At 38.5% G+C, this 14,964-nt stretch overlaps 1 protein-coding gene across 8 annotated transcripts in view; it reads right to left on the bottom strand.

Moving 5' to 3' along the window:
* LOC127809152 (MAP3K epsilon protein kinase 1-like) overlaps window positions 1-14,964 on the bottom strand; it is a 100,606-nt gene that overhangs the window by 7,808 nt on the left and 77,834 nt on the right. For all 8 annotated transcript variants that reach the window (XM_052347872.1, XM_052347865.1, XM_052347867.1 and 5 more), the window contains exons 13-18: window positions 14,567-14,899; window positions 14,426-14,470; window positions 9,471-9,650; window positions 9,272-9,355; window positions 8,901-8,992; window positions 8,721-8,804 (exon numbers count right to left, since the gene is read on the bottom strand). In XM_052347872.1, coding sequence (XP_052203832.1) covers window positions 8,721-8,804; window positions 8,901-8,992; window positions 9,272-9,355; window positions 9,471-9,650; window positions 14,426-14,470; window positions 14,567-14,899 — 818 coding nt within the window. The remainder of the gene's footprint in view (window positions 1-8,720; window positions 8,805-8,900; window positions 8,993-9,271; window positions 9,356-9,470; window positions 9,651-14,425; window positions 14,471-14,566; window positions 14,900-14,964) is intronic.

A 14,964-nucleotide genomic window follows, 5' to 3' on the forward strand; every position in this document is an offset into this window, starting at 1 on the left:
CAACTTGTGGATCTTGATGTCTTCCAACACTCCCCCTCAAGCTGGTGAATGAATATCTATAATTCTCAGCTTGCTTATAAGTGCTTCAAACCTCTTAATAGGCACGCTTTTTTGTTAATATATCTGCAATCTGATGTGTTGAAGTGACAAAGGGTATGTAAACTTCCTTGGATTCCAATTTTTCTTTGATAAAGTGAAGATCAATCTCCACGTGTTTGGTCCTGTCATGTTGCACAGGATTGTGTGCAATGTTGATAGCAGACAGATTGTCGCAACACAACTTCATAGATCCATTACAAGTATCCTCAGGTCTTTTAGCACTATCTTTAGCCATAGTAGCTCACATAAACCTAAAACCATCGCTCTAAACTCAGCCTCTGCATTGGACCGGGCCACCACATTCTGTTTTTTGCTTCTCCAAGTCACTGAGATACCCCTAAGAAAGACACAATATTCTGTAGTAGACCTCTTATCTACCAATGAGCCCCCATAGTCAGCATCCGTATACCCTACCACTTCCATTTTCTTTCCTGGTTTGAAAACAGGTCTTTTCTAGGAGTTGCTTTAAGGTAGCATAGGATTCTTTTCACCGCTTGCATATGCTCCTCAGTGGGATTATGCATGAACTAACTCACCAAGCTTACTGAAAGTGCGATGTCAGGCCTAGTGTGAGATAAGTAAATCAGTCGTCCCACTAATTGCTAATACCTTCCTTTCTCCACAGCTGGGCTACCAGAATTTCCCAATTTTAGATTAGGCTCTATAGGAGTGCCTGCTGTCTGACCACCAAGCATCCCTGTTTCCTTTAGCAGATCCATGGTATATTTCCTTTGAGAAAGAAAAATACCATTTTTAGAGTAGGCCACTTCTATCCCCAAAAAATAGTTGAGCTTACCTAGATCTTTGATATCAAATTTGCGAGCCAGATCTTTCTTTAGTTGTTGTTGCTCCTTAATGTCATTTCCTGTAATAATGATATCATCCACATATACCAACAAAGCAATCAAACTACCTTTCTGTGAGTGCTTGATAAAGAGGGTATGATCTCCCCTACTTTGCCTGTACCCCATAGATTTCATAGCCTTCAAAAATCTGTCAAACCAAGCCTTTGGAAACTGTTTCAGTCCATAAAGAGCTTTCTTCAGTTTGCAAACTTGCCCTGCAACACCCTTATTAAACCCCGAGGGTGGTTTCATAAAGACTTCCTCTTCTAGATTACCATGTAAAAAAACATTTTTAACATCCAATTGCATCAATTGCCAACAATAACAACTGAATAAGGATAGAAGGATTCTTACATTATTCATTTTTGCCACTAGTGCAACAGTCTCAAAATAATTAATGTCATAGGTTTGAGTATATCCTTTGGCTACCAACCTTGCTTTATAACTTTCCAAAGTGCCATCAACATTATACTTAACATTGAAAACCCACCTACAGCTCACAGGTTGCACCCCCTTTGGTTTGGGCACCAAGTCCCATGTATGATTTTTCTCTAGGGCCCTCATTTCTTCTTACATAGCATATACCCAATTCTGATCTTTTAATGCCTCATCCAAAGTCTTAGGAATGGCTATAGAGTCAAGGGAAGAGATGAAACATTTATGCTTAGGAGACGAGCGATGATAGGAAATGCAGTTGGCTATAGGATGTTTAGTGTAACTTCTAACTCCCTTTCTAATGGCAATAGGTAGGTCTAAGTCAATGTGATCAGTAATAAGTGAAGGTTTAATTGATTGAGAGAATTCCATACCTGACTGTGGAGAGGAAGTTGGTTCTTGCTGAGCACACTGAGTAGGTTGATTCCTTCTTTTATATACATAAGATGACCCTCTAAACCTTGCAGGAGAATCTGGAATTGATGGAGGTATCTCTTGAGATGTTACCTTTGTAGGAACTAAGCTTGAGTCAAGATGAATAGGAGAGGAATAAGTGGGAAGAGAGAAATCAGTGGCAATGGGCAGAGAATTAGAGGTAACATCAGATTGAGTGGGAGATGGGGATGGCCGAAAAATTGATTCCAGCATGGGCAAGACCTGGTTACCACCTAGACTCTCCCCCTGGTGACCAGAAGCAGAAGGATGAAAGAAAGCTTGGTTTTCAGCAAAGGTGACATCCTTAGCGATAATCATTTTCTGAGTGGAAGGATAGTAGCATTTGTATCCATTCTGAGTGGAAGAATATCCCAAGAAAACACAACAAAGGGCTCGAGGATCAAATTTGTCTCGGTGTTGCTTAGAGACGTGCACAAAGGCTACACACCCAAAGACTTTAAGGGCAAGAGGTGAATGGAGAGTAAGATGTGGAAAATGAGTGGTGAGATAGTGAAAAGGACTAACACTGCCAATTACTCGAGAGGGGACCCGATTAATTAGGTGAGTAGTAGTAAGCACGACCTCACCCCAAAAATTTTTAGGACCAGAACTTTGATGCAAAAGAGCTCGAGTCACATTGAGAAAATGCCTCATCTTTCTCTCAGCAACCCCATTTTGCTGAGGGGTGTCAACACAAGAGGATTCATGGAGAATGCCTCTTTGCTGAAAAAAATGATTTAGAGTTTGATTAAAATAATCTCGAGCATTGTCCGTTTTGAATTTTTGAATGGAGACTCCAAATTGGGCAAGGATCATCATATAAAAAGACTGCAAGACACTGCTAAGGGCTGATTTTTCCTTTAATAAGTAGACCCAAGTCATGCGAGTGCAATCATTGATGAAAGATGCAAACCATCTAGCCCCCGAACAATTGAGAGTTTTTGAGGGTCCCCATACATCATAATGTACCAATGAAAAAGGAAACAAGGATAATTTGTGACTAATAGCATAGGGAACTCTATGATGTTTGGATATTTCACATACATCACAATGGAAATTGCTAACATTAAGACCATGAAAGAGTTTAGGAAACATAGATTTCAATAAAGAAAAATGAGGATGCCCAAATCGAAGATGATGAAGCCATACATCCTCTTTGTTGGAATTGAATTGAGACACATGGGAGAGAATCGGCTGTTCTCCTACAGAGAAATCATAGGGCTGCTGCTGCTGCAAGAAGTACAGCCCCTTTTGTGCCCTGGCAACAACAATCGTCCTCCCCGTTGTCAAGTCCTGAAACACACAGCCATGGGGTGAAAAGATCACACGACAATTTAGGTCTTGGGTTAATTTATAGACTGAAAGAAGGTTGGTAGAAAGGCTAGAAACATAAAGAACTTGCTGCACTTTGAAATTGGGGGTAAGACTCACTTTACCATGCCCAACAATAGGAACAAGGTGGCCATTGGCTACTGTAATATTTCTAGAATTGTTCAAGGGTTCATATGTCTCAAAAAAATGTGGATTAGGAGTCATATGATCAGTTGCTCAAGAATCCAAGATCCATAACTCATTCCTAGGTATTTTGGAGGCAATTAAACTCTCAGAATTTAGGCATATACCTGCTTTGGCTAAGGAGCATGAATCTCCTTGAAGAGTCTGCAAGAAAGATTGCAACTTACTGATTTCCTTGCTGATGTCCTCAAGTTTCAGTCTTCCCGAAGCAGTGGAGTCCATAACCTCCTCTCTTCCAGTAGTATCTTCTCCTTCGTTAGTGGTTAGGTAGGCTCTAGTGGGTTGTTTGGACTGCAACTTACTGGTCTCCTTGGATCCACCTCCCATCTTGTTCAAGACTGCTTTTCCATGCAATCGAAAGCATGTCTCACATGTGTGTCTAGGTTTCTTGCAAAATGAACACCACAAGCTGTCCCTACCTTGTTTCACTGAAGACTGCTCCTTGCCGTGGGATGATTTAGGTCATGCCCCGTGCATTCTGCTAGAAATCATAGCAGAACCCTCCATATGATTATCACTAAGCATGGCAATCCTTCTATGTTCTTCACTCCGGACTATGAAGTAGGTCTCATTTAAGGATGGCAGTTTGCCTCAGCTAAGGATTTGTCCTCTAACTTGATCAAAATCACTGTTGAGCCTGGTAAAAAATTTTACTATTCTATCCCTTTCAAGTATAGAGGTTATAATGATAGTGTCTTCACTACACACTAGCTTAATGTCTTGGTAGTGATCTAACTCAAGCCAAAAACCATTCATCTTGTTATAGTTCTTGTGCTACGAATTTTGGTCTTGATCTCATAAACAACAGATGCATATTGCACCTTACAGTATGTCCTTTTTACTGTCTCCCATATATCCCAAGCCGTAGATAAAAACATGTTATTTTTACTTACCTCGGGCTGCATTGATCCCCACAACCATGACATCAACATGGAATCTTCAATGTCCCAAGCTGTAAACAGAGGATCTGATGACTTGGGAGCTGTTCCAATGAGGTGAGAGATCTTCCCCCTTCCCTTCAAAAAGGTCCTCACCAGTTGAGACCATTGGAGGTAATTGCTACCATCCAATAGATAGGATGGATGCATGACGGGTAACTCACTAGGAGATGCGCTCCAACTGCAGGTACAGTTGGCACCGTCTCCTTTGCTGGCGTGGAAGATGTTGCCTCTGTGATTTCTGACATTTTGGAAATAATTGAGAAGAAGCAGAAGGAAAAGAAAGGGAATGAAGATTGGAAGGACACAACAAAGAACAAGCAATGAAGGCCAAGGGAAAAACAAAAAACGATTTCATAATTTCCTTGGGTTTTGCTCTGATACCATGTGGAAATTAGTGAAACCAAGCAGGAGAAATTCTCAATCTAAAATCATATATTAATCCATAGATTACATGCCCTATTAATAGAGAAGAGAATACACTTACAGGAAAGTCTAAGAAAGGAAAAAGAAATATTCTACATAACATACAAGGAAACTATATATACAACAATGATTTAGGAAACATAATCACATCTTAACAGTTGGAAAGAATCCACCACATCTGTAATGACAACTTGTGGATCTTGATATCTTCCAATAGTTGGGCATGGCAAGGTGAGCCTCACACTTGTTTTTAAAGTGCAACATGTTCTTTATGTTCCTAGTCTTTCTACAATCTTCTTTCAGTCTGTAAATTGACACAAGACCTCAATTGTCATGTGATATTTTCACCCAATAATTGCGTGCTTCAGGATTTGGCCACGAGGAGGACGATTGGTGTTGCTAGAGCATACAAGGGATTGTACTACTTACAACAGCAACAACAACAAACCTATGATTCCCCTGCAGGAGATCAACCTATACTAACCCATATTTCCAAATCAAATTCTACAAAAGAGGATATATGGCTTCACCATCTTAGACTAGGGCACCCTCCTTTTCCTCTATTGAAATTCATGTTTCCTAAACTCTTTCATGGTCTAAATATTAGTGATTTTCACTGTGATGTGTGTGAAGTGTCCGAACATTATAGAGTTCCCTATGCTGTCAGTAATAAATTGTCCTTATTTCCTTTTTCATTGGTGCATTTTGATATATGGGGACCCTAAAAAATTCCTAATTGTTCAGGGGCAAAATAGTTTGTTTCTTTTATCAATGATTGCACTAGAATGACCTGGGTTTACTTATTAAAAAAGAAGGCAGCCCTTAATAGTGTCTTGTAGTCTTTTTATATGATGATTCTCACCCAATTTGGGGTATCAATTAAAAAATTCTGAACTGACGATGTCCGAAACTACTTTAATCAGACTCTCAATCAATTTTTTCAACAACGAGGAATTCTCCATGAATTCTCTTGTGTTGACACCCCCCAACAAAATGGGGTTGCTGAGAGAAAAATGAGGCATCTTCCCAATGTGACTCGAGCTCTTTTGCATCAGAATTCTGTTCCTAAAACCCTTTGAGGTGAGGCTGTGCTAACTGCTACCCACTTGATTAATTGGGTCCCCTCTCGAGTGCTTGAAAATCTTAGTCCTCATCATTGTCTCGCCACCCATTTTCCATATCTCTCTCTTCATTCTCCTCTCCCACTTAAGGTCTTTGGGTGTGTGGCATTTGTGCATGTGTCTAAACAAAATTGAGACAAATTTGACCTGAGGGCTCTTCGTTGTGTCTTTTGTTGGCCATTCTTCTACTCAAAAGGGCTATAAATGCTACTATCCTCCCACTAGGAAGTTTGTTATCTCTAAAGATGTCACCTTTGCGGAAAAACAAGCCTTCTTTCGTCCTTGTGTTTCTAGTCACCAAGGGGAGAGTCTAGGTGGTGACCAAGTCTTGCCAAGTTTGGAATCAAGGTTTCAGCCATCTCCCACTCAATCCTATGAACCCCAGTCCACAATTTCTCTTCCCACTGACACCGAGTCTTCTCTTCCCACTAATTCTTCGTCTCCTATCTCTCTTACTCCATGTCCAGCTCCTAAAGAGATAACATCTCAAGAGTTAGGTTCAAAGGGTCACCCTATGTGTATAAACGGAGGAATCAGCCTACTTAGTGTGCTCAACAAGAACCAACTTCCTCCTCACAATTAGGTATGGAATTATCTCAGTCCATTGTACCTTTGTCTACTATTGATCACACTGATTTGGACTTGTCTATTTCCATTAGAAAGGGAGTTAGGAGCTGTACTAAACACCCTATAGCCAATTTCATTTCCTACCATCGTTTGTCCCCCAAGCACAAGTGTTTTATCTCTTCCCTTGACTCTATAGTTATTCTTAAGACTATGGAGGAGGCATTATAGGATCATAATTGGGTGCATGCTATGCAAGAGGAAATGAGGGCCCTAGAGAAAAATCAGACGTGGGACATGGTGCCTAAGCCAAAAGGGGTGCAACTTGTGGGTTGTAGATGAGTATTCACTTTGGAGAGATATAAAGCTAGACTGGTTGTCAAAGGGTATACTCAAACCTATAATATTGATTATTTGGAAACTTTTACACTAGTGGCAAAAATGAACATTGTAAGAATCCTTCTATCCTTAGCTAGTTGTTATGGTTGGCAATTGATGCAATTAGATGTTAAAAATACTTTCTTACATGGTGGTCTAGAAGAAGAAGTCTTTATGGAACCACCTCCAGGTTTTAATAATGGTGTTGCAAGGTAGGTTTGCAGGCTAAGGAAAGCTCTTTATGGATTGAAACAGTCCCTAAGGGCTCGATTTTACAGATTTTCAAAGGCTATGAAGTCCATGGGGTATTGGCAAAGTAGGGGAGACCATACCCTCTTTACTAAACACTCAAAAAAAGATAGTCTAACAGCTTTGTTGGTATATGTGGATGATATCATTGTTACAAGGGATGATATTGAGGAGCAACAACAACTAAAAAAGGATCTAGCTCGTGAATTTGACATCAAGGATCTTGGTAAGCTTAGGTACTTCTTGGGAATAGAAGTGACCTACTCTAAGGATGACATTTTTCTCTCCCAAAGGAAATATACCATGGAATTGCTAGAGGAAACATGAATGCTTGGTGGCAGGACAACATGCACTCCTTTAGAGCCTAATCTAAAGCTAGGAGATTCTAATAGCCCGATTGTGGAGAAAGGAAGGTATCAAAGATTAGTAGAACGTCTAATTTACTTATCTCACACTAGGCCTGGCATTGCATTTGTTGTTAGCTAGTTCATGTATAATCCCACTGAGAAACATATGTAAGTAGTAAGAAGAATCCTATGTTACCTTAAGATAACTCCCAGAAAAGGCTTCTTGTTCAAACTAGGGAAGGAAATGGAAGTAGTAGGATATACAGATGCTGACTATGGGGGTTCATTGGTGGATAAGAGGTTAACTACAGGATACTGTGTGTTTCTCGGGGGTAACTTGGTGTCCTGGAGAAGCAAAAAACAAAGTATGATGGCTTGATCCAGTGTAGAGGCTTAGTTTAGAGCAATGACCCTTGGTCTATGTGAGCTACTATGGCTAAGGATAGTGCTGGAAGACCTGAAAATCCCTAGCAATGGACCTATGAAACTGTGTTGTGATAATCAATCCGCTATCAGCATTGCACATAACCCAATGTAACATGACATGACCAAACATGTTGAGATTGATCGTCACTTTATTAAAGAGAAGTTGGAATCCAAGGCGGTATGCATGCCCTTTGTTACTTTAGCAAATCAGATTGCGAATGTGTTAACAAAAGGCCTACCTATTAAGAGATTTGAAGAGCTTATAAGCAAGCAAGAAATGATAGATATTCATTCACCAGCTTGAGAGGCAGTGTTGGATGAATCACGGGATTTACACATCATTTGGAGGAGAAAGTTTGCAAGCAGCCTTTCCAAGAATATATTGGATTCTCTCCAAGATTAGGGATGTGATCATAATTTAAAATAGTTTCCTAAATCTGTAAAGTTGTATATATGGTTTCCTTGTATATTGTGTAGCATATTTATCTTTCCTTTCATAGAACTTTCTTATAGTGTATCCTCTTCCCTATTAATAGGGAATGTATCCTATTGTTCGATATATGATTTCGATTTTGAACTTCCATTCTTTTCATCGATTTCTACATAGATTACTCTAGCATCACTGCATCACTAACATTTTAATACGCTACTTCCATGCCACCACAACCACTTGCTAAGTTAAGCAAATGGATTTCAAATGGCTAATTTCAGGATAAGCTATATAGATGGAGGCAATTCTAGCCAACAATGAATTTTATTCTAATATCCTAAGGCCAATATTTGATAAAAAGTAGGTTTGTTTATCTGAAACAGATAGATTTAGATGTTTCAACATATTTGCCAAGTTTCTACTCCCACAGCAAACTAACCACAAAATGAAACAAAATTTCACAATTGACACCAATATGTAATTGTTTCATGTGTACCACATGGGATACAAACCTGTACTTTGCATAATCAGCCTCCAGAAATCCCACCAAAATAGGTATTCCACGACAAGCAATAAACATTTGCAATGTCAACGAGCTGCAAGTAGGTTTCAAAGTAAATCCACGATCCTACATTGTGATATAACTTAAATATGACAACCTAATTAAAAAAAAAAAAAAAAAAAACAGATACCTGGATTGACAAAGCTGCTGCAAGAAATAAGCTGCTTGCATACGAATTTCACGTGGACGATCAGATACGGCAAAACCCATGACAACAGGTATCTGACAGATAAGATAGCATAAATACAACTGCAAAAAATACTCCAGATGCAATATCTTTGAAGAATAAAAAAAATTAAAAACAAAAATAGAACAAAATATGACATTTAGAGACCTATACATCAGGACATTAAGACTGCAACGAACCCCCTAGAACAAAGACAAATAATTTGACACAACAATATGTTATTCCCAAAATAGCATTAATATTGTGCTACTATTGCATTATTCACTTGATAATAGTCCGGCTGGAGCAAGAAAAACGTTAACTATAGTACTTACAAGGCCAACAAGACAAGCATTTTCCTGAAAATCAGTGTTGTCTTTGATTATCTGATTTAGAAGTTGAAGCACTGAACATAAAACCTGCAAATTGAATAAATGATAATTATCTTTAGTTCTGTTCGAGGAGGAAAAAGAAAATTTAACTGTTTAACAATAACATAAAAAAAATCTAGAAAATTTCTAAGAGCTCACATACACGAGTTCGTGGAATGTCAAGTAATTCCAGTAAGGGGAGCAAACCATACTGTGTCACAAAAACAATCTTCTGCTCAGGGCGCTGATGAAAGAAAGTTATCAACTTCTGACAGGCAGATACTATCACATCTTCTGATTCCTCTGGTCTTAATGACCCAGCCAATTTCCCGAATTCAACAGCCTAATAAATAACTTCAGAATAAGTTTACCACTAACCACTGGGAGAAAAACAAGAAGAAAATGGCTTTTTGTACAGTTAATGGAAAGTATTAATTTGCATGAGAATTTCACACATCAAAATAGGGGTGTATAAAGAACATGTCTTAGATATATATGAAGTCTCACTAATAAAAAAGATACACATGAGCTGATAGAGTAGTACGGAAAATATTCAAGTAAGAAGCAAAAGATCTTCCTCTGTTCCTCAATTTCCCTTGTTTCTTTTTTTTTTCCTTTTTTCTTGGGGATGGGGAGGGACTAGACAAGGAATTATACACACAGCCAAAGAGTTAGATGAAATAGAAGCCAAAGTACTTATGCCCTAAGAACCATCAGGGATCAAGTGACACATCAGTGGAAAACCACAAGAAGAATAACCAGAACGCTGTTTAGTAGACCTTCAGCCAACATTTATCATTAGCTTTGAACGACTACATGAAATGGAGCCCTACATTACATCCCTCTAGTTTCCCATAGTCAAAATAGTTTTATTACGTTAATTGCCAGGCCCTTTGAACTTTAGGAAGCTACCGGAAAACTAGAATAGCTCTAATACCATCCACGATGGCATGAAATGATCAACGTGACTTACTCCATGATCTAGATTCTAGACCCCTATAAAACAAGTTTGCATGGAATTCTCAAATTTGATTTCCAGATACACATATAGGGGCAAGATGACAGAAATAACACAAAGTTTTCAAAATTACACAATTAAAGGACTCATAACCCTCTCCAGTAACTGGATTATGTAAACAGTAATGTACAGTTAAACCAGTAGAGTATGGACTTAAAAAGAATATGAATCCAAATTGTCCAAAATAAAGAAAAATAAATAAGTTCAATAATACAATATCCTCCCAACTAAAACCAAAAAATCATGGCAACTTGCAGAAATCTTGGCAAAGCTTTTTAACCCTTGCTATGGTAATTAATACTAGAAAACCAGAACGGAATCAGCTAGCAAGGAAATCAAATTATACAGTGTAGAATGATTTGAGGGAGTAAAGCCCAATAAATTTTCTCATTGAAGAGCAAGACATAGAGATACTAAAAGCATAAGAAATTTTATATGGTCTACAATTATTAATTTATTATATAAGTATCCCCAACTAGCACTGCATTTAGAGAGTTTTCTTTCCTTCTTTTATTAATTACATATTATCAGTTCAAAAGATCAGATCTCTGAATTCATTCAGCAGCCACAATCAAATTGGAAGATGGCATATAGGACGCACACAAAATATCATTTTAGGGAAGTATTAGAAAACATATTGTAGAAATTAGTGAAACCAAGCAGGAGAAATTTCTCAATCTAAAATCGTATATTAATCCATAGAATACATGCCCTATTAATAGAGAATAGAATACACTTATAGGAAAGTCTAAGAAAGGAAAAAAAATATTCTACATAACATACAAGGAAACTATATATACAACAATGATTTAGGAAACATAATCACATCCTAACAGTTGGAAAAAATCCACCATATCTGCAATGATAGCTTGTGGATCTATATCTTCCAACACTCCCCCTCAATCTGGTGAATGAATATCTATCATTCCCAGCTTGCTTATAAGTGCTTCAAACTTCTTAATAGGCACGCCTTTTGTTAATATATTTGCAATCTGGTTTGCTGAAGTGACAAAGGGTATGCAAACTTCCTTGGATTCCAATTTTTCTTTAATAAAGTGATGATCAATCTCCACGTGTTTGCTCCTGTCATGTTGTACAGGATTGTGTGCAATGCTGATAGCGGACTAATTGTCGCAACACAACTTCATAGATCCATTACAAGATATCCTCAGGTCTTCCAGCACTATCTTTAGCCATAGTAGCTCACATAGACCTAAAGCCATTGCTCTAAACTCACCCTCTTCACTGGACCAGGCCACCACACCCTCTTCACTGGACCGGGCCACCACATTCTGTTTTTTCTTTCTCCAGGACACCAAGTTACCCCCAAGAAAGACACAATGCCCTGTAGTTGACCTCCTATCTACCAATGAGCCCCCATAGTCAGCATCCGTATATCCTATCACTTCCATTTCCTTTCCTGGTCTGAACAACAAGCCTTTTTTAGGAGTGGCTTTAAAGTAGCATAGGATTCTTCTCACCGCTTGCATATGCTCCTCAGTGGGATTATGCATAAACTGACTTACCAATCTTACTGCAAATAAGATGCCAAGTTTAGTGTGAGATAAGTAAATCAATCGTTCCACTAATTGCTGATACCTTCCTTTCTCCACCGGGCTATCAAAATTTCCCAATTGGTAATTAGGCTCTACAGGAGTGCTTGTTGTCCAAGCACCAAGCATCCCCGTTTCCTTCAACAGATCCATGGTATATTTCCTTTGAGAAAGAAAAATACCATCTTTAGAGTAGGCCACTTCTATCCTCCAAAAATACTTGAGCTTACCCAGATCTTTGATATCAAATTCGCGAGCTAGATCTTTCTTTAGTTGTTGCTCCTCAATGTCATTTCCTATAACAATGATATCATTCACATATACCAACAAAGCAGTCAAACTACCTTTCTGTGAGTGCTTGATAAAGAGGGTATGATCTCCCCTACTTTGCCTGTTCCCCATAGATTTCATAGTCTTCGAAAATCTGTCAAACCAAGCCCTTGGAAACTATTTCAATCCATAAAGAGCTTTCTTCAGCTTGCAAACCTTGCCCTGCAACACCCTTATTAAACCACATGGGTGGTTCCATAAAGACTTCCTCTTCTACATTACCATGTAAGAAAGCATTTTTAACATCCAATTGAATCAATTGCCAACCATAACAATTGGATAAGGATAGAAGGATTCTTAAAATATTCATTTTTGCCACTAGTGCAAAAGTCTCCAAATAATCAACGCCATAGGTTTGAGTATATCCTTTGGCTACCAACCTTGCTTTATAACTTTCCAAAGTGCCATCAGCATTATACTTAACATTGAATACCCACCTACAACCCACAGGTTGCACCCCCTTTGGTTTGGGCACCAAGTCCCATGTATGATTTTTCTCTAGGGCCCTCATTTCTTCTTGCATAGCATATACCCAATTCTGATCTTTTAATGCCTTGTCCAAAGTCTTAGGAATGGCTATAGAGTCAAGGGAAGAGATGAAACATTTATGCTTAGGAGACAAGCGATGATAGGAAATGCAGTTGGCTATAGGGTGTTTAGTGCAACTTCTAACTCCCTTTCGAATGGCAATAGGTAGATCTAAGTCAGTGTGATCGGTAGTAGGTGAAGGTTCAATTGACTGAGAGAATTCCATACCTGACTGTGGAGAGGAAGTTGGTTCTTGTTGAGCACACTAAGTAGGCTGATTCCTTCTTTTATGTACATAAGGTGACCCCCTGAACCTTGCATTCTGTTAGAAATTATAGCAGAACCCTCCATATGTTTATCACTAAGCATGGCAATCCTTCTATGTTCTTCACTCCGGACTATGAAGTAAGTCTCATTTAAGGATGACAGTTTGTCTTGGCTAAGGATTTGTGCTCTAACTTGATCAAAATCAGTGTTGAGCCCAGCCAAAAATTCTACTATTCTATCCCTTTCAAAAATAGAGGTTATAATGATAGTGTCTTCACTACACACCAGCTTAATGTCTTGGTAGTGATCTAACTCAAGTCAAAAACCATTCATCTTGTTATAGTATTCCGTCACACTCATAGCCCCTTGTCTTATGCTACGAATTTTGGTCTTGATCTCATAAACAACAGATGCATCTTGCACCTTAGAGTATGTCCTTTTTACTGTCTCCCATATATCCCAAGCCGTAGATAAAAACATGTTATTTTTACTTACCTTGGGCTGCATTGATCCCCACAACCATGACATCAACATGAAATCTTCAATGTCCCAAGCTGTAAACAGAGGATCTAATGACTTGGGAGTTGTTCCAATAAGGTGAGAGATCTTCCCCCTTCCCTTCAAAAAGGTCCTCACCAGCTGAGACCATTGGAGGTAATTGCTACCATCCAATCGGTATGATGGATGCATGTTGGGTAACTCGCCAGGAGATGCGCCTCCAACTGCAGGTATAGTCAGCACCGTCTCCTTCGCTGGCATAGAAGATGTAGCCTCTGTGATTTCTAACATTCTGGAAATAATCGAGAAAAAGCAGAAGGCAAACAAAGGGAATGACAACTGGAAGGACACAACAAAGAACAGGTAATGAAGGTCGAGGGAAAAACAAAAAATGATTTCAGAATTTCCTTAGGTTTGGCTTTGATACCATGTAGAAATTAGTGAAACCAAGCAAGAGAAATTTCTCAATCTAAAATTGTATATTAATCCATAGATTACATGCCCTATTAATAGAGAAGAGAATACACTTATAGGAAAGTCTAAGAAAGGAAAAGAAATATTCTACATATCATACAAGGAAACTATATATACAACAATGATTTAGGAAACATAATCACATTCTAACAGTGGGAAAGAATCCACCATATCTGTAATGATAGCTTGTGGATCTCGATATCTTCCAACATATATCTATGTTCATAAGGATGACTGACAGAGGGAATAGTAGAAAAACACAATAAACTTGTATTAGGATTAACAGAGAGATATAATGCATTGTTGTTTAACTGAAATTATCGTCACTTATAGTGAATCCCACAATTGAGGAAAATGTCAAGTTCTAGAATTAGAAAATATAGTCCATGAATGCACCAAATCTAAAAGTGCTCAGTGCACAATATATGATCACCACAGAATCAATGCTACCTGTACAGGAAAAAGGTTCTCTGCAGGCAATTTATCATCAAAACCCTGCCAAAAAAAAATATATATATATTCAAGAGTCTAGAAACTGTAAGGATTAGAAAGCTAAAATATCAACCATGTTAATAGACATAGAAGACATACTAAACCATCAATGTCAATTGCCTCCTCCTTTAAAGCCATCATTATGCTTATTAGGTCTCCGCCATTCGACTTCCCAATCCCCATATCACTCTCCAGTTGTTTTTGGGCAATTGCATTCCTTAACTTTGCAGCCAGGTCATGTTTTCCAGCATCTGTTACAATTGTATTGCCTTGATGCATGCGTGATGAGGATGCTGATGTTGAAGCTTCAGCTTCCCTGTCCCCTATAGTCTTTTCCAATGGATGGAATAAATCATCCAAGGAAGCATCTCCAGGGGGGTCACTAAATCTACTCAGTTCATTTCCCCCCACGTTGACTGATGCCTTTGCCGTCTACAAAAGGCAATCATTCCTCAAAGTAATGAGATTTATGAAAAGACAAATTTAACTTCAAAAAT

The sequence above is a fragment of the Diospyros lotus genome, chromosome 9 (assembly GCF_014633365.1).
Source record: "Diospyros lotus cultivar Yz01 chromosome 9, ASM1463336v1, whole genome shotgun sequence".
NCBI lineage: Eukaryota > Viridiplantae > Streptophyta > Magnoliopsida > Ericales > Ebenaceae > Diospyros > Diospyros lotus.